General features: G+C 40.7%; 1 protein-coding gene and 1 pseudogene across 1 annotated transcript in view; one reads left to right on the top strand and one right to left on the bottom strand.

Moving 5' to 3' along the window:
• DNAH5 (dynein axonemal heavy chain 5) overlaps positions 1-25066 on the bottom strand; it is a 270204-nt gene that overhangs the window by 177537 nt on the left and 67601 nt on the right. The window contains exons 24-32 of the mRNA XM_055554828.1: positions 24525-24760; positions 19194-19412; positions 17816-17878; positions 16502-16740; positions 15583-15823; positions 12835-13034; positions 8995-9148; positions 6874-7037; positions 4871-5027 (exon numbers count right to left, since the gene is read on the bottom strand). Of these exons, the coding sequence (XP_055410803.1) occupies positions 4871-5027; positions 6874-7037; positions 8995-9148; positions 12835-13034; positions 15583-15823; positions 16502-16740; positions 17816-17878; positions 19194-19412; positions 24525-24760 (1673 nt within the window). The remainder of the gene's footprint in view (positions 1-4870; positions 5028-6873; positions 7038-8994; positions 9149-12834; positions 13035-15582; positions 15824-16501; positions 16741-17815; positions 17879-19193; positions 19413-24524; positions 24761-25066) is intronic.
• LOC129633114 (60S ribosomal protein L35a-like) lies at positions 17075-17724 on the top strand (annotated as a pseudogene).

Here is a 25066-nt window from a genome sequence, read left to right as displayed (position 1 = left end):
CCAGCCATTCATGCCAATTAAGCAAAATATAGTTGGCTCTCCACATCCATGAGTTCCAAATCCAAGAACCCAAACAACCTCTGATCAACAATATTTGGAAAAAAATTCCAGAAAGTTCCAAAAAGCAAAACTTGAATTTGCCACATACTGGCAACTATTTACACAGGATTTACCTTATATGGTAAATAATCTAGGGACTATGCATTGTGGTTGTTCAGTCACTTAGCTGTGTCCAATTCTTTGTGACCCCGTGGACTGCAGCATGCCAGGCTCCTCTGTCCTTCACCATCTCCTGGAGTTTGCTCACATCGGTGTCCATTGAGTCATTGATGCTATCTAACCATCTCATCTTCTACTGCCCCCTTCTCTTTTGGCCTTCAGTCTTTCCCAGCATCAGGGTCTTTTCCAATGAGTCAGTTCTCATTACATGGCCAAAGAATTGGAGCTTCAGCTTCAGTATCAGTCATTCCAATGAATATTCAGGGTTTTTTTCCTTTAGGATGGACTGGTTTGATCTCCTTGCTGTCCAAGGGATTCTCAAGAGTCTTCTCCAACACCACAATTCAAAAGTAACAGTTCTTCAGTGCTCAGCCTTCTTTATGATCCAACTCTCACATCCATACATGACAACTAGAAAAACCATAGCTTTGCCTATACAGACCTTTATCAGCAAAGTGATGTCTTTGCTTTTTAATATGCTGTCTAGGTTTGTCATAGCTTTCCTTCCAAGGAGCAACCCATAGGTATATTCAAATACTATCACATTTTATATAAGAGACTTAAGCCTTCACAAATTTTGGTATTCTCCAGTGTCCTGGAACCAATCCTCTCACAGTTACTGAGGAACAACTATGATGCCAATTATAAAATAAAGGCAAATGTTTGTTTTGTTTTTGTGCTCTAATAAATGGAATATTGTTCCCTTGGGCTCAGATTAGTTTGCATTAATTAAATGCTCCTGAGTTGTCCACAGAAGTTATCTACCAAGAAGCTGATGAGCCTTGAGTTTCAGGGTCCCTCCTTGCACAACCTTCTAGGTCCTGAATATAAATTTGTATTTATAATATTATAAGATTTAGGATCCACAAAACCAGGATCAACTCCTCATCATTAGAAACCTTATGGCAGAAACAGCAACAAGGGGGAAAAAAGCAATGCTACTTATTTTTAAGCAGTAATTGCTATGAACAGAGGCTGAAAACGAGGATGTTTCAATTATCTTCAATGTACAATCAGACAATGAGAAGCTTTGCTCTGGGACCATAAAGTCCTGGGGCTAAAGCAGAAGGATTTGAGCAGCAAGGATTTAATCAAGCAAAACCTCCCAGCCAATTCAATCCCTTCATTCAACCCATAGATCCAGTAGATCTACAAGAAACATTGATTTTTTTTTTTTTAACCATTCAATCCACACTGTCTCTTCTCACACTCCACTAATGCCCTTTGTTGTAACAACTCAGCCTTTTCCATCCTGACTTTGCAATCACTTTCAACACTGATTTCCTTGCCCCCCCATTCCATTCCAACTCCTACCCTGACACAGAAGATCTTTCTGAAACACAAATCAGGCCACTTCTCTGCTGAAAACCTCCCCTGCCTTTTGTCACATTCATGATGAAGTACATCCCATAGTATAATACACTTGGCCCTCTGGAATATGGTCCATGCCTCTTTCTCCTCCTTTTCCCTTTGCTCATCAGCCTGTGTTGTGGGTTCAACTGTGTCCTCCAAAATATATATTGAAGCCTCAAGTCCTAGTAACTGTGAACAGACCATGCATGGCATCCACTCAGTCATGTCCAACTCTTTGCGACCCCATGGACTGTAGCCTGCCAGACTCCTCTGTCCATGGAATTCTCCAGGCAGGAAAGAATACTGGACTGGGTAGCCATTTCCTTCTTCAGGACATCTTCCCAACCCAGGGATCAAACCTGGGTCTCCTGAATTGTAGCAGATTATTCACCATCTGAGCCACAAAGGAAGCCCCTAGTACCTGTGAATGAGACTTTATTTGGAAATAGGGTGTTTGCAGATGTACTCAAGATGAGGTCACCTTGAATGGCAGTGGACTCAAATCCAATAACTGGTATCCTTAGAAGAAGAAGGAGAGCTAGATGCAGACACACACAGAGAAAGTCTTATGAAGACAAAGGTGGGGATGGAAGTGGTGTGTCCACACACAAGGAACACCAAGGATTGCTGACCACCAGCAGAACTAAGAGACAGGCGGACCCTCCCTCAGAGCCTCCAGTAGGAATCAACCCTGCCAACATCTTAGTTTGGATGTCTAGCCTCCAGAAACACGAGAGAATAATTTTCTGTTTTAATTCATGGAAGCCCTAAGAAAGTAATACACTGCTCACATACTCACACTTCTGACATCCCAGGCTGCCCATACCCCAGGGCCCTTGCACTTGCCCTTGCTCTAAGCAGAGGTCAGGGGTGTCCCGTCCCCACCTGCCTGAGATGTTTCACTCCCCTTCCAAAAACCAGTTCAAACATCATGGTCTCCTGCAGGAAGCCTTCTGGTATACCCCTCACTTACAGGTTAGGGCTCCCTGACAGGCATTCCCATGCTTGTGCATCACATGAACACATGCATGCATGCTATGCTCAGTCATGTCCAACTCTCTGCAGCCCTAAGGGCTGTAGCCTGCCAGGCTCCTCTGTCCATGGGATTCTCCAAGCAAGAATAATGGAGTGGGTTGCAGGAGCTGCCCTGGTGGCTCAGATGGTAAACAATCTGCCTGCAATACAGGAGAGCCAGGTTCACTCCCTGGGTTGGGAAGATCCCCTGGAGAAGGAAATGGCAACCCACTCTAGTATTCTTAGCTGGAGAATCCCTTGGACAAAGGAGCCTGGTGGGCTACAGTCCATGGGGTTGCAAAGAGGCAGACACAACTGAGCGACTAACACATGAGCACAGCAAATCAAAAATATCAACAGTTTAATGGCCAAATTTCTCTTGAATGTTGTGCTGCATAAAAACAGCTGCAATATGGGTTGCAATATATTCTTCCTCGGAACCCCAGGACTGACATTATGCCAGTGAGAGGTTAAAAGACTGGCTTCTAATGGCTTCCAAGAATCCACCTGCCAATGTAGGGGACACAAGAGACAAAGTTTCAATCCCTGGGTCAGGAAGAATCCCTGGAGAAGAAAAGGCAACCCGCTGCAATATTCTTACCTGGAAAATTCCATGGAAAGAGGGGCCTAGTGGGCTAAAACCCATGGGGTGACAAAGAGTCAGACATGACTGGGCACATACGTGCACACAATGAACTAACTCTACCGCTGTAGAAGCTGCATTCTGCAGACCCCACCAGAACACGAGTTCCCCAGGGTGGTATATTCCCACTGCTAAGCACAACACCCAGTCTATGGTATTTGCTCAACAGATGTGAACTGCATTCTAGGATGAACAGATAAATAATACTGAGGTTTGTATGAAGCACCATAGAGGAATTGAGTATGTTATCCAGCTGGAAGGGTCATTTTGTAGGGAATTTGGGGGTGAAGGGGTGAATTAGATAATCTCTTCTAGCAGCCATGCAAATGTAGTTTTCCTCACATTGAATGACTTCTTTTGGGTCTCATGAATGTCACCATTCTTGAAACTTATTCAGAGTGTTTGAAAAAAAAAAAAAAGAAAAGTTTTCAATGGAGCCTGATGAAAAACATGGAGGATCATTATATCAAAACTGTCCAAAGCCTCATTAAAACAATTAAATCAGGGAATTTCCTGGTGGTCCAGTGGTTAGGATTTAGTGCTTTCACAGCCATGCCCTGGGTTCAGTTCCTGGTCTGGGAACTCCCACATGCCATGCAGTGCAGCCATAAAATAAAATAAAAATAAAATAGATAAGGACATAAATGCTGACTATTCACTGGAAGGACTGATGCTGAAGCTGAAGCTCCAATACTCTGGCCACCTGATGTGAAGAACCAACTCATTGGAAAAGACCCTGATGCTGGGAAAGATTGAAGGCAGAAGAAGGGGACGACAGAGGATGAGATGGTTGGATGGCATCACCGACTCAATGGACATGAGTTTGAGCAAGCTCCAGGAGGTAGTGAAAGACAGAGGAGCTTGGCATGCTGTAGTCCCTGGGGCTGCAAAGAGTCGGACACAATTTATCAACTGAACAACAACAAAGATAAAATAAAATAATCAAACAACTGTGGCAATTCTGTTCAATCAAAGCACTTTGATAAACAATTATTAACAGCTTTTTTGCTGTGTCAAATTTCTAAACAATTAACTTGACATGTAAAGCCACGAATGCCACATACGAAGCATTCTTTTTTTTTTTTTTTTTAGTCCATTAATATTTTATTAGACATCTGGAAAAAAACTTCAATTAGAAATTATTAAGAACTTAGAGTTATTGATATATATTAAGAACTAATGATATTTTAAATCTCATGTTTTAAATATTACCATGAATGGAAACCCAGTAGAAGTTACAATATGTTAAGTTCATTTATGTGGTCAGGTCATTGTTACAATCGTTGCTTTCAGAGCCACTGCATGGTGAAACTGATGGGAGAGGATTTTTTTTTTTTTTAATTTTATTTTATTTTTAAACTTAACATAACTGTATTAGATTTGCCAAATATCAAAATGAATCCGCCACAGGTATACATGTGTTCTCAGATTTAAATGATTTGTTATTCACATCTATACTTTAGATATTATAACATCACAAGGTCTGAAGGCAAACAGGGCCCAAATGTATCTTTTTAGTCATTTGCTAATGCTTAATGGAAAGGGAGGTAATCCTTAAAACACTATTGGAGAGCTATTAATAAAGACAGTTGAGATTCCAGGATATGTAAATCACCAGCCATCAAAGAGAATTAGGCAAACCTTTTCATGGAACTTGACAGTCTTAATGTTGTCGAACACATTCAGTAAATGGGCTTGTATCGTATGTGGGTCTGATGCCTGACCCAGAATCTCCAGGAGAGCGGGGTCCGAGACGAAGAAGAACCGGGGAAAGCAAAGTCGTTTTTTCTCCAAGTATCTAAGTGGGGAGGAAAAGGTAAACTTCATAAACACACAAAACTAGCCTTTCTAGGAATACATTAATTTGGATGGAAACAGGGAAAAGACTTTGAGAGAAACTAATTTTCCCACGCAAAGTCTGCTTTGTTCTGTTTTCTTTTGTTACTAATTTTGCCAAGTGGGATTGCATATTCTATTGGGAGACTGTATTTTTTCCAAGACTGATAGAATTTATTCATTTTTCACAAATATAATGCATATATTTGACTTCACCTGAAAATGTTTGTATTTTGTAGAGGACAGGAAAAATTACACAGAGGGAGTTTTTTTGGTTTTGTGTTTGTTTTGTTTGCAAGTGTCATGCGATGTCAGCTAAAGGCTGACAATTCCAGTTCTCAGGATTCTATCTCTTTTTTTTTTAATTTAGCTATGCTGGATCTTGGTTTCAGAACACAGGATCTTAGTTGCAGCATGTGGGGTCTAGTTCCCCAACCAGGGATCGAACCCAGGCCCCCTGCACTGGGAGCTCAGTCTTAACCACTGGACCACCAAGGAAGTCACAGGACTGTATCTTAAAAGAATCCAATGAATCAATCGCTGAAGCAGAAGCAAAATCCATCTACATGGAAGGATGGGTTTGACTCTGTTCTCTGCCTCCAGGAGCTACCAAAACCCAGTGAATGTTTTCTGTTCTATCATCACCCTATTTTGCTGCACTTTCATTTCTATATTTAACATATTTCTACTTCAGTGATTTTACCATGATTAACCAAAGAGTGAGAAAATTATTTATTACTCTTGGAATTCATCCAGCCTCCACATACATCACTGTGGGTGTGTCGGCATATATTGACAGGTATTAGGTTGGGCTCTTGTTTTTGTATAATCCTGACTGCTTGTGTATACTACACAGTTCATCTTGTTCTTCAGTTAGACAGGTCAGTCACTCAGTGGTGTCCGAATCTGTGACCCCATGGACCTCAGCAAACCAGGCTTCCCTGTCCTTCACTCACTTCCTGACCTTTCTCAAACTCATATCCAGCGAGTTGGTGATGCCATCCAACCATCTCATCCTCTGCTGCCCCCTTCTCCTTCTGCCTTTAATCTTTCCCAGCATCAGGATCTTTTCCAATGAGTCAGTTCTTTGCATCAGGTGGCCAGAGTATTGGAGCTTCAGCTTCAGCATCAGTCCTTCCAATGAATATTCAGGACTGATTTCCTTTAGGACTGACTGGTTGGATCTCCTTGCAGTCCAAAGGACTCTTGAGAGTCTTCTCCAACACCACAGTTCAAAAGCATCAATTCTTTAGTGCTCAGCTTTCCTTAAGCTCTCACATCCATACATGACTATTGGAAAAACCATAGCTTTGACTAGATGAACATTCGTCAGCAAAGTAATGTCTCTGCTTTTTAAAATGTTGTCTAGGTTGGTCATATCTTTTCTTCCAAAGAGAAAGCATCTTTTAATTTCATGGCTGCAGTCACCATCCATCTTCTCAGTTCTCTATCTTGTTCTTAGTTGAGTTTAATGAAATAATTTGCTTCTTCAGATGTTTATCCAAGAAAGATATCAGAAAAACAGATATATTCATTTTAAAAACAAGGACTGTATGAAAATATTTGCAAGATCTTGTCCCAGTGATAGAAGAAGCTGTTAATCTTATAATTTCAACAGCAGAGAAATCCATTAATAGTAACTGATTGGAGCGTGGGTAAAGCTCCAAATGCTCAGTTTTATCTATGCCACAATGTTGGTCATGATTAAAGTCTAAGCAAAAGGAAACCAATTGGCTAATCCCGTCTAGTTTCTCTGGTCCCTTTCATCTCTAGGATGCTAAGAGCCTTCACAAACCCAGTGAACTTACCCCGTAAGGGATTTCTGGCAGATTTCCAACTGGTCCAGCAAGTGTGGTAACAGCTGTCCCATGGTCTCATCTCCAACACAGCACTGAACCACATTAGGCATCTCATGTGCCCGAGTCATGATCTTCACCCAAGATTTATCAATATTGGAAAAGCGCTTGGCTTCCTATGAGAACAAGGTAAGAAAGCACACTTGGACACGTCTGTGACCCCAAGGATAGAGTGTTTCACGTACCTCCCTCTAAGGATGGACTTCTGACCAGTCTGGATATCCGCATACACCTGAAATGTTAGATGTGCTCTATTTCAATTTCTCCTGGGCCGTTTGCACCATAGCATCCTTCATGTATGGATGTGAGAGCTGGACCATAAAAAAAGCTGAGCACTGAAGCATTGATGCTTTTGATCTGTGGTATTGGAGAAGACTCTCAAGAGTCCCTTGGACTACAAGGAGATCCAAACAGCCAATCCTAAAGGAAATCAGTCCTGAATATTCATTGGAAGGACTGATGCTGAAGCTGAAGCTCCAATACTTTGGCCACCTGATGTGAAAAACTGACTCCTTGGAAAAGACCCAGATGCTGGGAAAGACTGAAGGCTGAAGAAGGGGATGACAGAGGATGAGATGGTTGTATGGCATCACCGACTCGATGGACATTATTTTGAGCAAGCTCCGGGAGTTGGTGATGGACAGGGAAGCCTGGCGTGCTGCAGCCCATGGGGTCGCAAGAGTGGGACACATCTGAGCAACTGAACTGAACTGAACTGATTCCTTCTTAAATAATCTTCAGCTCAAACCTGGGACTGACATTATGTTAACTGAAAACAGGAATTAGATATAAAAATAATAATACAATATAAGATAATCTGGGAGAAAAGGACCCTCCCAATTGTTTTCAATTATCTCCAAATTAAACGAATCTTATGCTTTTCAAGCTTTCTACACTGAGCATTGAATCATTTGTGTATTTAGAAAAATGGACATTTTAAATTTTTATAATTAAAATTAATTATAATATAACCTTAATATTTTGAAATATTTTTGAATAGACTTTTTTGGGGAAAATGGAAAATGCACAGTTTATTTTGAGAGAGTAGGAATACTTTTTATTTTCTTTCTTAAAATTTTCTGCATTTTACCAATGAGCACATATATCAAATATGAGACCAAGAAACTCCACCTAGCTCCTCCAACATTATATGTGAAAGTTTCCATTATTAAGTCCAATTTGAGACTCTTCTTCACCAATCAAGAAGAAAAACATGCCCAAATATAAGTGCAAAAATAAATACTTAAAATTTTAATGAATGGATATATTTCATTGGTAGCCACACACACACATAAATCTGATAATAGATCTGTCCTCTATAATTAAACTGAAAGCTAACCAAAGAGAAAGCTAAGGAAACCAAAGTGAGCACTCAACATTATCATGCTTCTAAAACTCTTATTGTTAAAATGTTATAATTTTGCAACCAATTTAAGGTAATTGGACAAGACTCCTTGAAATCTGGTAAAAAAGAAAAAATGTTAATCTCAAAATATACTCCATACGTAGTGATATGATTACAATTTGTTGAGAAAAAACATACTCAACATCTTGATAAGAGGCCCGTGTTGTTTGGGAGTTTTTCCTTGCAGATTCCCGCCCCTCAATTTTACACTACAGATATAATTGGGTATATTTTATAGTGTGAGTTATTTTAAGCTGTCAGTAATAGAACAAATTATCCTACCATTGTCAAGATAACAACTCTGTAATTCCACAGTGTTCCAATTTCCACCTTCAAATTATCTGAAGAAGTATATCAATTATGCAGGCATTCATTCTTTAATTTTTAACCCTCCATTTCCTATAAAACTTCATGATTTTAAAGCATTCTTACTCTTATTTCCATGCCCCTCTCTTCCACAATTTTTCTCTCTCTCTCTTTTTTTTTTTTTTAAAACTTCACTTTATTGGGGTGTGATTGTGCAAAGAATAGTTTGACAACAACAACAAAAAGATTGGAGAAGGGGTGGTTCAATAGAGGTAGAAATATTTTTGCATTTTTAAAGGGATAATGAGCTATTAGTTCTCGAAGTTAAAAACCTAATGAAATCACAGAGAAATTTCTAAGACCTTGGGAAGTTGCTTGGCAATGTCTCCTCCCACAAAGACGGCTTCTAGGTAGATCCACAAGTTTTGCACCATCATCCAGCTCTCAATTATGTCTGCTGAGTTGGAAAGGTGTTGTACCCACTTTTGAATCTGGGCTTTGAATGGCATATTGTACCTAAGATGAGAAACACATTAAGAATTTTGGGATTTGGGGTATTTCATGTTTGTTGTTTTCAAACTAAAGAGGTTTTTAAAAATCCTGATTTTCACATATTTCATTACAACTCTAATTATGTTTCTGCTTTTTAAATGATGTTACCATATTTGTATAGGATATAAGATTAATATAAGTAGAAATCTATTATATTTAAATTATTAATGACATTATTCACGATGCTCCTACTCTTATTTTTTCTGCACTTGATAAAATATTCTCAGAGAAATGTTAACATGTCTCACTGTGATTGTATGTTTTTCTTTTCCCTTATGTTTCTTCTGATTTTTGCTTTATGTATCTTTGTTTCTTTGTTGTTAGGTGTCTAATAGTATATTCTATCTTCTTAGTGAATTGTACCTTTTATCATGAAAGATATTCATCTTTGTTTCATTTAAAAATAAATAAATTTAAAATAATTTTTAAAAATAAAGCCATGGTTTTCGTATGAAAAATATTAAAAATAAATAAAACAATGCTACTGAATGCTTAATTCATGACTCCATGCTGGGCACTGTTAAACTGACTTGTCCTCCTTTTGATTCAGAGCATAGAGAGGTGCCCTGTAGTAGGAAATGGCAACCGGCTCCAGTATTCTTGCCTGGAGAATCCCATGGACAGAGGAGCCTGGTGGGCTACAATCCAAGGAGTCACAAAGAGTCAGACATGACTGAGCAACACACAAACACACACAGAGAGGTGGGAGACATGCCATCTAAGAAGCAGATCAGATGTTAGAGTGGACTCCACTCATTCTAGTCCTTGTTGCTGCAGTCAAGGGGATAACTTTCTCTCTGCTGAACTTCTGTACCTTTTCCATAGGGTATCTGGTTTTTCACGCAATATGGAACCATTACGGAATCATTGGAAGGGACCAAACAACTAATTCAATTTTCAAGTATGATACTGTCTGGACTCTCTCTTTAGCCTGCCCTCTTTTGGGCCTCTTTCCAACTTCCCATCCACTCCTGTCTACATCACTCATGTCTGTGTATACACATATATTTGAGGATTTCTTCATGTCCATACATGACTGCCACTTCTCTGCTTCTTTCATAGTTAATCTATCTTCCCATTTTCCTCTTGAGGCAGAAATTGATGGTGGTCTTCCAAAGCCTTTGATCTTTTTCTCCTTCTTCTTTAAATATACAACCCCATTTCTACCTACACTCACAGATGCCCAGTTAAAATATTGAATTTCCCAGCCTCCTTTGCACCCATGTACATCGGGAGATTAAGTTCCACATCAATATTTCTCAACCCAAGCTGCATATTGTAATTATCTGACAAACATGAAAAACTACCAATGTCTGCCTAGATCCCACCCCCAGAAACTCTGATTAAATCAGTTTGGGATGCAACATGAGCACTAGGATTTTTTTTTTTTTTTAAGTTCCCTAGAGGATAAAACCAGAGAAGGCAATGGCACCCCACTCCAGTACTCTTGCCTAGAAAAATCCATGGGCAGAGGAGCCGGGTAGGCTGCAGTCCATGGGGTCGCTAAGAGTCGGGAACGACTGAGCAACTTCACTTTCACTTTTCACTTTCATACATTGGAGAAGGAAATGGCAACCCACTCCAGTGTTCTTGCCTGGAGAATCCCAGGGATGGGGAAGCCTGGTAGGCTGCCGTCTCTGGGGTCGCACAGAGTCGGACACAACTGAATCGACTTAGCAGCAGCAGCAGAGGATAAGACGATTGGATGACATCACCTACTCAATGGACATGAGCAACTCCAGGAGATGGTGAAGGACAGGGAAGCTTGGCGTGCTGCAGTCCATGGGGTCGCAAAGAGTCAGACACAACTGAGCGACTGAACAATAACAACAAAGCTATGGCTAGTGTATAGCCAAATCTGGAAACTACTTTTCCAGATGAGAAGTGAGCAGCAGCACTGAATATAAAGAATAGATGGAGGAGAAGGGCTACACCTGGAAAACAGTGTGAGTCAGACAATGCCTGGGTCCCCAGTGATGTGGTAGAGGCCACACTCCCACCTGAGCCATTGACCTTGGGACTCTTTGTACGTGAGAAAGATACAAACTTCAGTCTTGTTCGAGCAGTGTTGCATATGGCGCTTCTGTTATTTGCAGACAATCCTAACCCTACATGATTGTACTTCCTTTCATTGCTTTTCCTCTTCTCTTTCCTCTCTGTTTATTGGTCTCTCTAGTCCAACATTAAACGGACTTGAAGTCATCTCAAGTATTAGTCATATTAGTGAATAAAATTTTCATTTCCATATTCTTATGTGCTAAACAGATTGCTTTAATATTCTACACATCTTTCTGGGGTTTTTACTCATGCTTTTCACAAGAATATAGGTCCAGAGCAACAGAGATATTTGTTCCACTCACTGTTCTATCCAATGCACCCAGAAGACTACATGGCACATGGTGGTGGTGATGGGTTAGTCGCTAAGTCATATCCAACTCTTCTTCAACCCCAGGGACTGTAGCCTGTGAGGTTCCTCTGTCCATGGGATTTCCCAGGCAAGAATACTGGAGTGGGTTGCCATTTCATTCTTCAGGGAATCTTTCCCAACTCAGGGATCAAACTCGAGTCTCTTGCATTGCATGTGGATCCTTTACCACTGAGCCACTAGGGAAGCCCACGGCACAGGAAAGGTGTTCCCTAAATTTCTGTTGAACACGTTGTTCTTCACACAACTCTGTCTGTGGGTTCAGTGCCATTGGTAAGAAAAAGTTACCCATTCCTAATACTATGTTTACTTAAGGTATATGTGTACTTTTTCTACTTCCATAGGGTATGTTATCTTCCATCTGTCCTTAATTCTGGTTGGGTGTAAACAGTAACCAAATTCATGTTAAAAAATCACCAAATTCTAATCAGTCAATTGGCCAAAAAGTCCATTAAGTTTTGTCCATTAAGGTTTTTCCGTATTGGCCAACCCAACAGTGCAGACTCAAGGTTACCAATGGTCTAAATCTCTAAGACCTAATTTTATACTCTCAGTTACTCATTTCAAACACTTACACAATCACCTTATATTTGAGAAAATCCTGGTGAACAAAAAAATTTTCTCAAACAGAGCAAGAGGAAGCACTGAACCAAAGAAATCTAAATTTATGAGTCTCTGGGTCACATGTCCAAAGTATGGTAGCTTTCTCTACTGCTGTTGTCGAACAGAAATATTAGGTTGGTCTCGGTCTGTGCTGTTTTACTTCTCTTTATGAATCACATTCATTCTCCATCTTAATCTGTCACCTCATTAAAGCATGTACACAACTAAAACTTTCTAGTCCATAGATGTTGATGAAAAGGTTTCTGAAGTAAAATAATTATTCTAAAATTCAGAATAATTTTCCCTCTGGAATCTAGAGCCTGTCGAGCTGTCAGCTGTGCAATGAGGCTTGTCAGCAGCAAAGCTGAAATACTCTGCAAAATCCAAGTGGCTAATTACATCTTGCGTTATTTTGCCCAATTGAGAGTCTCCAACACATCCCCCAAAGAGAGGATAATGAAATAAAAACAGTATTATCCATGCTGTGCCAAGGGCTAAAATTAAAACAAGTACTTTTGATGTTGAATAAATTAAACAGAGGGTACTGTTGTGTTTCTTAATTAATCTCCCTTGAAGTGTTTGGTATTACAGTTCTCAAATCTCAGGGGAAAGATTGTCCTACCTGTTGCTCAGGAGGGAACCCAGTAACATCAAGCTGTCTTCCATGTTGGCGATGATTTCTGACGTACTGTCTCCTCTCAGGAGGAGCTCTCCACGGGTTTTAAAGCTGCCAAATGTGAATGTTTTGTTGTCCCATTCGTTAATCACTTGTTTCAGCTTTTGTTCAATGTCCCTCTCTTTCACAGCACTGATACAGATGTCCTATTAAAAATGAAAGCTCTCATTTAATCACATGAAAGTCACACATCCTTCTTGAATAGTCAATTCAGCAAAGATCCTGTCTTCACTCCTTCTTTTATATGTATCTATAAATACTTATATATTTCCAGATCCAGACTATTGTATGTCCTCTCCCACATGATGTAGCAGTTCGGATGCCTGATTTTCACCCAAGCGGGCCAGGTTCGACTCCCAGTGTGGAAAGGAAGATCTCTGGAGGCTTCCAGGTGGTGCTAGTGGTTAGGAATGTGCTTACCAGTGCAGGAGACATAAGAGATGGGGGTTCAATCCCTAGGTAGGAAAGATGCTCTGGAGGAGGAAATAGTATCCCTCTCCAGCATTCTTGCCAGGGAAATCCCAAGGACAGAGGAGCCTGGTGGGCAACAGTCCATGAGGTCACAAAGAGTCGGACAAGACTGAGCAACTAAGCACAGCACATAACAGAGTGTCTACAGATATATATAGATAATGATTTACCCTAATTTGTAAAATTTTCCATCAAACTATTCCAGAAATAAAGATGACAGAAATGATGTGCAAAAGTGAAATACTATTCAGCCATGAGGAAAAAGGAAATCCTGCCATTTGTGACAACATGGATGGACCTTGAGGGCATTGGGTTAAATGAGACAAGTCAGAGAGAAAAAATTAAATACTGTAGGATAGTCCTTATATGTGGAATATTAAAAAAAAGAAAGAAAGAAAAAACCTTGAAAAAAAAGAAAGTGAAATGGTAGTTACCAGGGGCTGAAGGTATGAGAATGGTAAAGATGTTCTATCTATTTGCAAATAGTAGATAAATAAGTCCTAGAGATCTAATCCACAGTTCAGTGATTACAGACAACAAAACTGTATTCTGAACATCAAATTTCCTAAAAGACTAGATCTAAATTGTTCCCACCAGTAGAAGAAATGATAATTGAGATGTTAGCTAACACACTGAAGATTATATTACAAGATAAATGTATCAAATCATTATCCTTAAATTTACACAATGTCAAATGTCAATTATATCTCAATAAAAATTGGGATTAAAAAGAAATGCAATAACATTTTAATTTTACAGCTTTAATAAAAGACTCAAAATTTAACATGTCTCTCCTGAAACTACCACAACATTGTTAATCGACTAAATCTCAATACAAAATAAAAACTTTAAAGTTTGGGGAAAACAATTTAATGTGTCTCTGATTTAACTCTAAAGTCGAATCAATGCAGTATGAGATGAAGGAATCAACAGAAACCGCCATCTTCCTAGTTCTTGGGTCACTTTCCCCATCTTCTCTGCAGCCTTGTCTTCTCCTGGACCATTAGTCAAACTCCTCCTTGCCGACTGCCTGACTCACACTGCACTCCCTGTCGGGATGAGTTCTTCCACGACCACGCAGCCAGCAACCGTCTGTATCTCCAGGAAAATCCCACATCCATTTGCCTACTGGGCTCCTCTGCTTGGATGCATCAAGGGAACCCGAAATGCAATCTGTGAATATCGAACTGATGTCCAAACCAAGCTCACGGTCTTTGCACCTTACCATTCCACCTGATTCCCTTTCAGTTTTCCCCGTCTCAGTCATAAGCACCATCATTCACCTAGATCTCTCAGCAAGAAATCTAGGGTTCATCCCTGGCCCCTCCTGTTTCCCTATCACGTTCCCTCCATCATCAAATTCTACCCAGTTTTATCTCCTAATGACCTCTTCAATCTTTTCTCCTCTACTCCAGCCTCTTTCCCTGCCCTCCCAGCTGATGCATTATCTCTTGCTTGGGATATTCATATAAGCTCCCAGTAAGTTTTCCTAGGATTGCCCCTTCACATCTTCCAATCCTTTCTCCTCACAGCTACCAGAGTGATCTTTAGAAAATGCAAATTTAACCACACCATCCCCTAATCGAAATATATCTCCCAGAGGGCTCACGATTGCTCCCAAGATTGAAATCGATGGCAAGTTCTAGCCCCTCTCCACCTCCCATCTTCAGCTGACTCTTCTGTCCCCACCTTCACACCTCAGCCACCCCAGCCTTTCAGTCCCCTATACCTACACCTCAGCCCCTTCACACCTGCTGTTCCACCCGCCCGACACGGCCTTCTCTGCACTTTCCAAGCCCCTCACCCCCTCACCACATAAGCACACCCCCTTCACCCAGAAGTCATGCCCATGCACACCAGTCTTCTTGATTTTCATCACCCTTCCTCCACCACCATACAGGTCCACCCCATTATTACAGGCTCTCATAGAGCAGCACACTTCATTTACTGAAGCTTGTACCTACACCTTCATTTGAACAATTATTTAATGATACAAATTTTTAATGGTCTATGAAGGCAGAAATGCATCCTTCTGTCCCCAGCACTTAACACAATGTATCACATAAACATTTCTTGAAGAAGTAAAAGCTGACTCGCAGGAAAAGAGTTTTGATTGTCCTAGCCTGATTCCCTTCTCCAACAGTCCATAAGGTAGGAAAACTGTCTAATAAGTCCCCTGGGACCTTCCAGTCTCCCATGACATCCTATCCTCTATCATCATACCTCTACCTCCTCCTTGTATTTCAGAAGAGGTGCTTCCATGATATTTCTTAACTTGAAAGTTTCATTCCCCACATCCAGACTGTGCCCAGTGACAGCTGTTATCCTTTCCCAGTGCCGTTCCATCATGGCCTTATTGGCCATGTGCTCCAGCAGTGGGCAACACTCACTAAAGTCATCAATGGTCTTCTTCAGATCCAAAAAGGCCTGCCAGTCCTTCAAGGCTCGAGGCAGCTTCCGACACCTGCGAAGAAAAGCCAACATGAAAAGTCAGTTGAATATAAGCCTGGCATTTCTATCAAAAACAGTCACCCAGAACAGCCGCCACAATTTTAAATCTCATGACTCAGAGGATAACTGTAGGATTTACATTACACAAGACCACTCCTCCCAATCAGGACTAATAGTTTCAATTCCTTCATAAAAATTAGGTAAGAGGCATTATTTTAAAGAAGGTGCTTCTTAATTCAATTCAATTCTCCAGACACATATTGAGACCCTACAAAGTACAAAGCACAGCAGAATGTACCAGCTTATCAGCTGAAAATTACAACCAATAACCCTCCATTTTCTTTAGGTTCAATACTTAAAGGCTGTAGAAAGATCAAAGGGCTCTTGCTTTTATTCCAAATAAATCATCTAACATAAACTTCAAATGTTTGGTAAGTGTAATATAAATAGCAATCAGCTCTAAGCTGCAGAAAAGCCCCTGGAAAGATTCATCTGGGTTTAAAGGATGCACTTGTCTCACCAGGTACACACAGGGGGAATTAATAAATAGTATTTGACAAGGGTGATGTCAACAGACAACAGCAATGAAGCACAACGTGCTCTTGAAACATCTGGGTGAAAAGAGAACCCAACAAAGAAGAAAGCATTTGAGGTTCCATAGCTCTGGGCAAGCTAAACATTAATTTCTCACCTGTTCTGGAACTCTAAAAGTTCACTGTTGATTTTTTCAATATTTACTTCTGACCACAGGATATCATGATAGCTATTTACAGTGTCTATGACACTGTTGTACAGAGTGTATATTTTCTGAAGAAGATTTAGTTGCTTCTTGATTTCGAGAAGCTTAGGATACTGCGTGACCGGCAGACCAAAAAGCTCCTCTCCCCCAGTATAGGTGATGTATTTCCGATAGATATTATCAAATTGATTCTAATAAAGATACAAGTGAAAATGCATCAAAATGGTTTACACGTGAATAAACATGCAAATGAAAAAAACACTGAGCAATAAGCAAACATGCATGATCTCTGATTCCATGTAAATAAGAATACTGAAGAGTACCGTTAATTACATGGGAACCAATTCTAATTCTAACCATACCAAATCACAGTTTTTAAAAGGTAAGTAAGCATATACTGTATTCCACAATGAGCTTCTCTATATTAAGGGGGTGGGGAAGTATGTATTTAAAACACACTGAGCTCTTTCAGCCACCTTGGACCCTGTGGCTGCCTGCTGGGAACAGGAGCTCTAAAACGACAACATGTCTAGCAGGCTGTGGGGCAACACCATTTTTGCTGGCTATAAGCAGGGTCTACAGAACCAGAGGGAGCACACAGCTCTCCTGAAAACTGAAGGTGTATACGCTCAAGATGAAACTGAATTCTATAAAGGCAAGGGATGTGCTATGTGCACAAAACAAGGAACAACACAGTAACTCCTGGTGGAAAACCTAACAAGACCAGAGTAATCTGAGGAAAGATGGTTTGAAAGTGGCTTAGTCATGTCCGACTCTTTGCAACCCCACGGACTATGCAGTCCATGGAATTTTCTAGGCCAGGATACTGAAGTGGGTAGCCTTTCCCTTCTCCAGGGGATCTTCCTAACCCAGGGGTCAAATCCAGGTCTCCCGCATTGCAGGTGAATTCTTTACCAGCGGAGCCACAAGGGAGGCCCAAGAATACTGGCGTGGGTAGCCTATCCCTTCTCCAGTGGATCTTCCCGACCCAGGAGTCAGACCGGGGTCTCCTGTATTGCAGGAGGATTCTTCACCAACCTAGCTATCACTGAGGCCCAACCATAACTCGTGCTCATGGACACAGTGGTATGGTTCGTGCCAAATTATGAAGCAACCTTCCTGCTAAGGCCATTGAATACAGAATCCACGTGATACTGTACCCTTTGAGGATTTAAACTTGCTGAAAAGTAAATAAAAGTGTGGAAATAAAATAAAACACATTGAAGTTTTGGTTGTATAGGAGGTCAAAGAAACTAAAAAGATTACCTGAAACATGATAAGTCTATCACTGGCTTCCTGGGGTTTCAGGCCACTAGCCATTGGACCATTCTGAAATAAACAGTTTTCAAAGATAAGACAAAATAAAGTATTTGCATACAAATTTTATAAGCTCAATGTATTTGAATATCAAATTTTGTTTTCATGCATGTCACATATAGGATAGGAAATGTAGCTTTTTATTTGTTAAAAAAAAAAAGGACTCAGAAAAGTGACTCATTTTGAAATATTTTCAAGGCCAAAAAAGCCAAGTTAATGTCAGAACTTTTATATGTCAAGAAATTTTGAAAATCAAAAATACGGAGAGGGTGGGATGATTTGGGAGAATGGCATTGAAACGTATAATATCATGTAAGAAACGAATCGCCAGTTCAGGTTCGATGCAGGATATAGGATGCTTGGTGTTGGTGCACTGGGATGACCCAGAGGGATGGTATGGGGAAGGAGGTGGGAGGGGGGTTCAGGATGGGGAACACGTGTACACCCATGGCAGATTCATGTTGATGTATGGCAAAACCAATACAATATTGTAAAGTAATTAGCCTCCAATTAAAATAAATAAATTTATATTTAAAAAAATAAAAATACGTGGTATTCATCTACTAGGCGACACAGACAAAAAAGGGTCAATAATTGTAAGAAGCACAGTGTCTGGTTTGAACTAAAGCACTAATGCCACACAACCTACAGAGTTCACCACTCTAACACCTATGTCTAGAGTGACTTGTAATATTAACATTCTAATCAGGTTTTCCTACATTAGGCCACCTTAGAAAAGCTGCATGTCTGTGCTTCCTCAACCATGAAGTTGGTGCATGAATCCAGTCTCCTAACTTCATTCATTTTGGTGTGTTACTGATTAATAGATAAATATTTTACCCTATACTTTACACATTTCCCCTCTGCAGCACATTATAATTGGTGGAAATGGGTCTCCTTAAACAACGTATTCCCAGTTGAAGATTCTGCACCAAAACTCATATACAGTTAAAATATGGACTCAATCTGTTTTGTCCACTTTTGTATCTTCAGCACCAAGGGCAACTCCAATATTTTCAGAATGATGAATGCTGTGAGAAGGATGATCACAATAACTATAATTGAGTAATATTTGTCTACACAAATCTAGAATGCTACCAAACACTTCAGTAAGAGACCAATAATACAAACAGCACTTTTTAATTTCCATTTACTGTTGAAATTATCCTGGATGAAATCGAAGGGGAAAGGATTGTGAAAGGGAAATACCTTTGGTCTCATAAAAATAAAATTTCTATTTCTAGAGGGATTTCATTAAATTTGATATGTAAGCTTTAATCAACATTTTGTATGCTGTATTCACTCTTCCCCAAAAATACAGTCGTACCACATCATAGTCCTGATAGAACTGGTGACAGTCTTGGAGGAAAACTTCCACGGTACCAATAAGCTCTTTCCTGAAACCGGGTTGTAGTGAGACTAGCTCATTCTGAACTTCGCTGGCACGTGCCAGAAGCTTCTCCCAAGAGTAACGCAGGGCATCCACTTTGTCCATCTCTTCCTTTGCTATCAGAAGCCCATATTTGTTAAGCAGAGTATAGGATTCCTACAAAAAGAATAAAAATTCGATTTCGGCCAGTCAGATGCATAAATCTACACACAGTCATCTTTTTAGGGCATCAGAATGAAAAAAAAAAAAAATCAGCAAGACAGGGCAACTGTCCAGAGTTCTAGTTTCTCTACTTGCAAACTTGGGAAAGCTTAAGCGAGCAACGGAGCCACTGAGCTTCAGTTCCCTCATCTGTAAAACAGGAAAATTTCCTGGATGTGTCACAGGATTTTCATGAATATGGAAAAGATACCATTTTAAATGCATTTGAAAACTATAAATCATTATATAAACAAATGGTATTTTTACTTAGGCCCCTGAATTGTATTTGAAGACTATAAAATTAAGTAGATGAAAAATGTAAAACAATTTAACTGCTAATTTTAGAATAGCATAATGAATCAGTTCTAACTCTACTGTATTCCACTTTGTTGATAAAAGGTTCCAACAGTAGAACATAGGAGGCCATGCTTGAATCACACCCTGAGCCAAGCCATTGCCCTAAGGATGAAAAATCCTGGACTATTCTTTTGTCTAGAAAATTAAAATGAAGCAAAGTTTGGTTTTCATGAGAAAAAAAGTTTCCTAAATATCCCTAGCCTCTTCTCCCATCATTACTCTTCCTCTTAGACAGAGAATGAACACCTGATTGTTGATTTGAGGAAAAGATTATTGATTTGGGCGTGTTTAGCACAGGGTCTTTCTTCCTCCCTCTTTCTCCTTCAAGGCATCCCTCCAGTCTACACTGCAGTACCAATCAAATTGAACAAAGTAACACGGATAGGCAGCTTTCCAGTGTTTCTCTGATGGATGAGAAAGTACAATTCTGGGACTTCATGTCCACAAGCCCACTGCATGTGTGTATAGGACCTAACAGAAGCAGAAGATATCAAGAAGAGATGGCAAGAATACACAGAAGAGCTGTACAAAATACATCTTCATGACCCAGATAATCATGATGGTGTGATCACTCACCTAGAGCCAGACATCCTGGAATGTGAAGTCAAGTGGGCCTTAGGAAGCATTACTATGAAAAAAGCTAGTGGAGGTGATGGAATTCCAGTTGAGCTATTTCAAATCCTAAAAGATGATGCTGTGAAAGTGCTGCACTCAATATGTCAACAAATTTGGAAAACTCAGCACTGGCCACAGGACTGGAAAACATCACTTTTCAGTTCAACCCCAAAGAAAGGCAATGCCAAAGAATGCTCAAACTACCACACAATTGCACTCATCTCACACGCTAGTAAAGTAATGATCAAAATTCTCCAAGCCAGGCTTCAGCAATATGCGAACCCTGAACTTCCTGATGTTCAAGCTGATTTAGAATATCAGAAACCAGAGGAACCAGAGATCCAATCACCAACATCTGCTGGATCATCAAAAGAGCAAGAGAGTTCCAGAAAAACATCTATTTCTGCTTCATTGACTATGCCAAAGCCTTTGACTGTGTGGATCACAATAAACTGTGGAAAATTCTAAAAGAGATGGGAATACCAGACCACCTCACCTGCTTCTTGAGAAACCTATATGCAGGTCAGGAAGCAACAGTTCGAAATGGACATGGAACAACAGACTGGTTCCAAATAGGAAAAGGAGTACACCAAGGCTGTATATTGTCACCCTGCTTATTTAATTTATATGCAGAGTACATCATGAGAAATGCTGGGCTGGAAGAAACACAAGCAGAATCAAGATTGCCAGGAGAAATATCAATAACCTCAGATATGTAAATGACACCACCCTTATGGTAGAAAGTGAATAAGAACTAAAGAGCCTCTTGATGAAAGTGAAAGAGAAGAGTAAAAAAGTTGGCTTAAAGCTCAACATTCAGAAAACTAAGATCATGGCATCTGGTCCCATCACTTCATGGCAGATAGATGGGGAAATAGTGGAAACAGTGGCTGACTTTATTTGGGGGGGGGGGCTCCAAAATCACTGCAGATGGTGACTGCAGCCATGAAATTAAAAGACGATTACTCCTTGGAAGGAAAGCATATTAGACAGCATATTCAAAAGCAGAGACATTACTTTGCCAACAAAGGTCTGTCTAGTCAAGGCTATGGTTTTTCTAGTAGTCATGTATGGATGTGAGAGTTGGACTATAAAGAAAGCGGAGCACAGAAGAATTGATGCTTTTGAATGGTGGTGTTGGAGAAGACTCTTAAGAGTCCCTTGGACTGCAAGGAGATCCAACCAGTCCATCCTAAAGTAGATCAGTCTTGCGTGTTCATTGGAAGGACTGATGTTGAAGCTGAAAGTCCAATACTTTGGCCACCTGATGCGAAGAGCTGATGCTTTTGAAAAGACCGTGATGCTGAGAAAAATTGAAGGCAAGAGGAGAAGGGGACAACAGAGGATGAGATGATTGGATGGCATCACTGACTCAATGGGCATGAGTTTGGGTAAACTCCGGGAGTTGGTGATGGACAGGGAAGCCTAGCGTGCTGCGGTTCATGGGGTCGCAAAGAGTCGGACACGACTGAGCGACTGAACTGAACTGAACTGATAGGGTGGATGGGAAGATGGGGGAGGTGAGATACAGTGGGAATATAGGAGCCAAACACAAAACCAGATCTTCCAAATCACTTCTATCATTACTAAAGATTGAATCTTGATCTTGACTACTTGACAAGGGTTTGTCTTAACTCTCAGGTCAGGAGTAAGAGTTGACAATTGCTGTATCTCTTCTTCAAACCTCTTGTCCAAATTCCCCTGGTCCTATGCTACATAGGGGGTCTTTGCCTTGATGTTTCAAATCCCAAGAAAAGCACAATGGAAATGTGAATTTCCTGATCCAGCACAACAAAGGCACAAACCTGAAGTCATCTCTACCATTTTCACCATAAATTGAAATTTTCCAAAATTCGGAGTGCAGAAAATATGATAAAAGGCTATGATCCTGACCATCAGAGTTAAAGTCCAGACATTTAAGTTACAGTATGATGAAAGGAGGCTTCCCTTGTGGCTCAGATGCTAAAGAGTCTACCTGAATGCAGGAGACCCGGGCTCCATCCCTGGGTTGAGAAGACCCCCTGAAGGAGGATATGGCAACTCACTCTAGTATTCTTGCCTGGAGAATTCCATGGACAGAACAGCCTGGTGGGCTACAGTCCATGGAGTCACAAAGACTTAGACATGACTGAACAACTAATACACATGATGAAAAGACAACATTTTATATCTGAAATTGTTTTAATGATACAGTTATAAAAGTCTCATATAGAAGAATATAGCAACCCATTCCTAATAAAGAATTTTCATCTAGAAAAGATATGATAAAAACAAAAGTAATATACAACACTAATAAAACTGCATGACTTCTCTGACCCCGAGTTTCCATGTGGATATGTAGGTGGTTGTAGCAAGGATGAAACAAGTTAATATGAGTAAACTCATGAATGGACACCATCAGTGCTCCATCCAGGTCCTGTTTGCCAGCTGACATTTGCATCCTGGCTGTTGGGCATGTTGGCTGTAGGAATTGAGCTGCCTTTTTCCCTTGAAAATTGTCCTCAGCTGATAGGAGCCTCTATTTCTGCTTTATTGACTATGCCAAAGCTTTTGACTGTGTGGATCACAATAAACTGTGGAAAATTCTGAAAGAGATGGGAATACCAGACCACCTGATCTGCCTCTTGAGAAATCTGTATGCAGGTCAGGAAGCAACAGTTAGAACTGGACATGGAACAACAGACTGGTTCCAAATAGGAAAAGGAGTACGTCAAGGCTGTATATTGTCAGCCTGCTTATTTAACTTCTATGCAGAGTACATCATGAGAAACGCTGGACTGGAAGAAACACAAGCTGGAATCAAGATTGCTGGGAGAAATATCAATAACCTCAGATATGCAGATGACACCACCCTTATGGCAGAAAGTGAAGAGGAACTAAAAAGCCTCTTGATGAAAGTGAGAGTGGAGAGTGAAAAAGTTGGCTTAAAGCTCAACATTCAGAAAACAAAGATCATGGCATCCGGTCCCACCACTTCATGGGAAATAGATGGGGAAACAGTGGAAACAGTGTCAGACTTTATTTTTGGGGGCTCCAAAATCACTGCAGATGGTGACTGCAGCCGTGAAATTAAAAGACGCTACTCCTTGGAAGGAAAGTTCTGTCCAACCTAGATAGCATATTGAAAAGCAGAGACATTACTTTGCCAACAAAGGTCAGTCTAGTCAAGGCTGTGGTTTTTCCAGTAGTCATGTGTGAATGTGAGAGTTGGACTGTAAAGAAGGCTGAGCGCTGAAGAATTGATGCTTTTGAAGTGTGGTGTTGGAGAAGACTCTTGAGAGTCCCTTGGACTGCAAGGAGATCCAACAGTCCATCCTAAAGGAGATCAGTCCTGGGTGTTCACTGGAAGGACTGATGCTGAAGCTGAAACTCCAGTACTTTGGCCACCTCGTGTGAAGAGTTGACTCATTGGAAAAGACTCTGATGCTGGGAGGGATTGAGGGCAGGAGGAGAAGGGGACGACAGAGGATGAGATGGCTGGATGGCATCACTGACTCGATGGATGTGAGTCTGAGTGAACTCTGGGAGTTGGTGATGGACAGGGAGGCCTGGTGTGCTGCGATTCATGGGGTCGCAAAGGGTCAGACACAACTGAGCGACTGAACTGAACTGATAGGAGCCTCCTCATGGGGAGATTATGGTCAATGATCAACTCTTTGGGGGAGTAAAGACAGTCCCCCTTGCCTCAAGGTGGGGTCAACTGAGTGGTACACTTCATGCTCCAGAACAGCCTCCAGGGTCAGGCTGATAGTCTAGAGCTAAGATCACATCCCCGCATGGCTTCCTCCCACACTCAACCTGGTCCTTCCCCGTTTCTTTCACTCTGCTTCTCTCATGAGCACTTGCCAATAAATCACTCATGCAGAAACCCTCATCTCAGGCTCTGCTCTTAGGGACCTCAGATGCCAAGGAAAGGATGAGATCCAACCCATATGAGGCACTCTATAAAGTCAGATATCATCATTACTGGAATCATCGTTCATAGGTTTAGCATCCATTTGTAACTCCAGTCCAGACCTGGTCAATACTTCCTTGAATAGCCATCAACATCTGGAGATATTCCTACTGACACATAAATAAGTGATTATCAGTTACCTCGACGGGTCCCACTTGAAAGTCAATGGCGATTTGCTGCTCCCTAATTTCCTTCAGTGCTGCCATGGCAATTCGAATATCATCTAGGTCTTTAATGGGGCGATTCAGTTTCTTACTGAATTCTTCAACAAGTGTAAAAATGTTTTCCATTTCACTTCTGTATTTTTGGTTACAGTGACGGCCGATGACAACCATCCAGGCCTTCGTCTCAGCAGTCAAGGTGAACTTCAGATCGGCTGTAAAACCCAAATGTCCATGTTCAGTTTGAAAACCGTGAACAAGAATGAGGAGATCCAATGCAACTGTTCACCAATAGTAAATATTTTGCAGCCAAGAGCCCTTTAACACATGAAAAACCAAACTTGAAAAAAAATTAGTCTTTCCTAATTATTATATTAGGGCTTCCCTGGCTGTTCAGTCGTAAAGAATCCACCTGCTAATGCAGTAGATGCGGGTTCAATCCCTTAGTCAGGATGATACCCTGGAGAAGGAAATGGCAACCCACTAGGTATTCTTGCCTGGGAAATCCAATGGACTGAGAA

This window comes from Bubalus kerabau, chromosome 18 (genome assembly GCF_029407905.1).
Source record: "Bubalus kerabau isolate K-KA32 ecotype Philippines breed swamp buffalo chromosome 18, PCC_UOA_SB_1v2, whole genome shotgun sequence".
Lineage (NCBI taxonomy): Eukaryota > Metazoa > Chordata > Mammalia > Artiodactyla > Bovidae > Bubalus > Bubalus kerabau.
The sequence above is the reverse complement of the archived record's forward strand: the minus strand, read 5'-3'. Positions and strand labels throughout refer to the sequence as shown.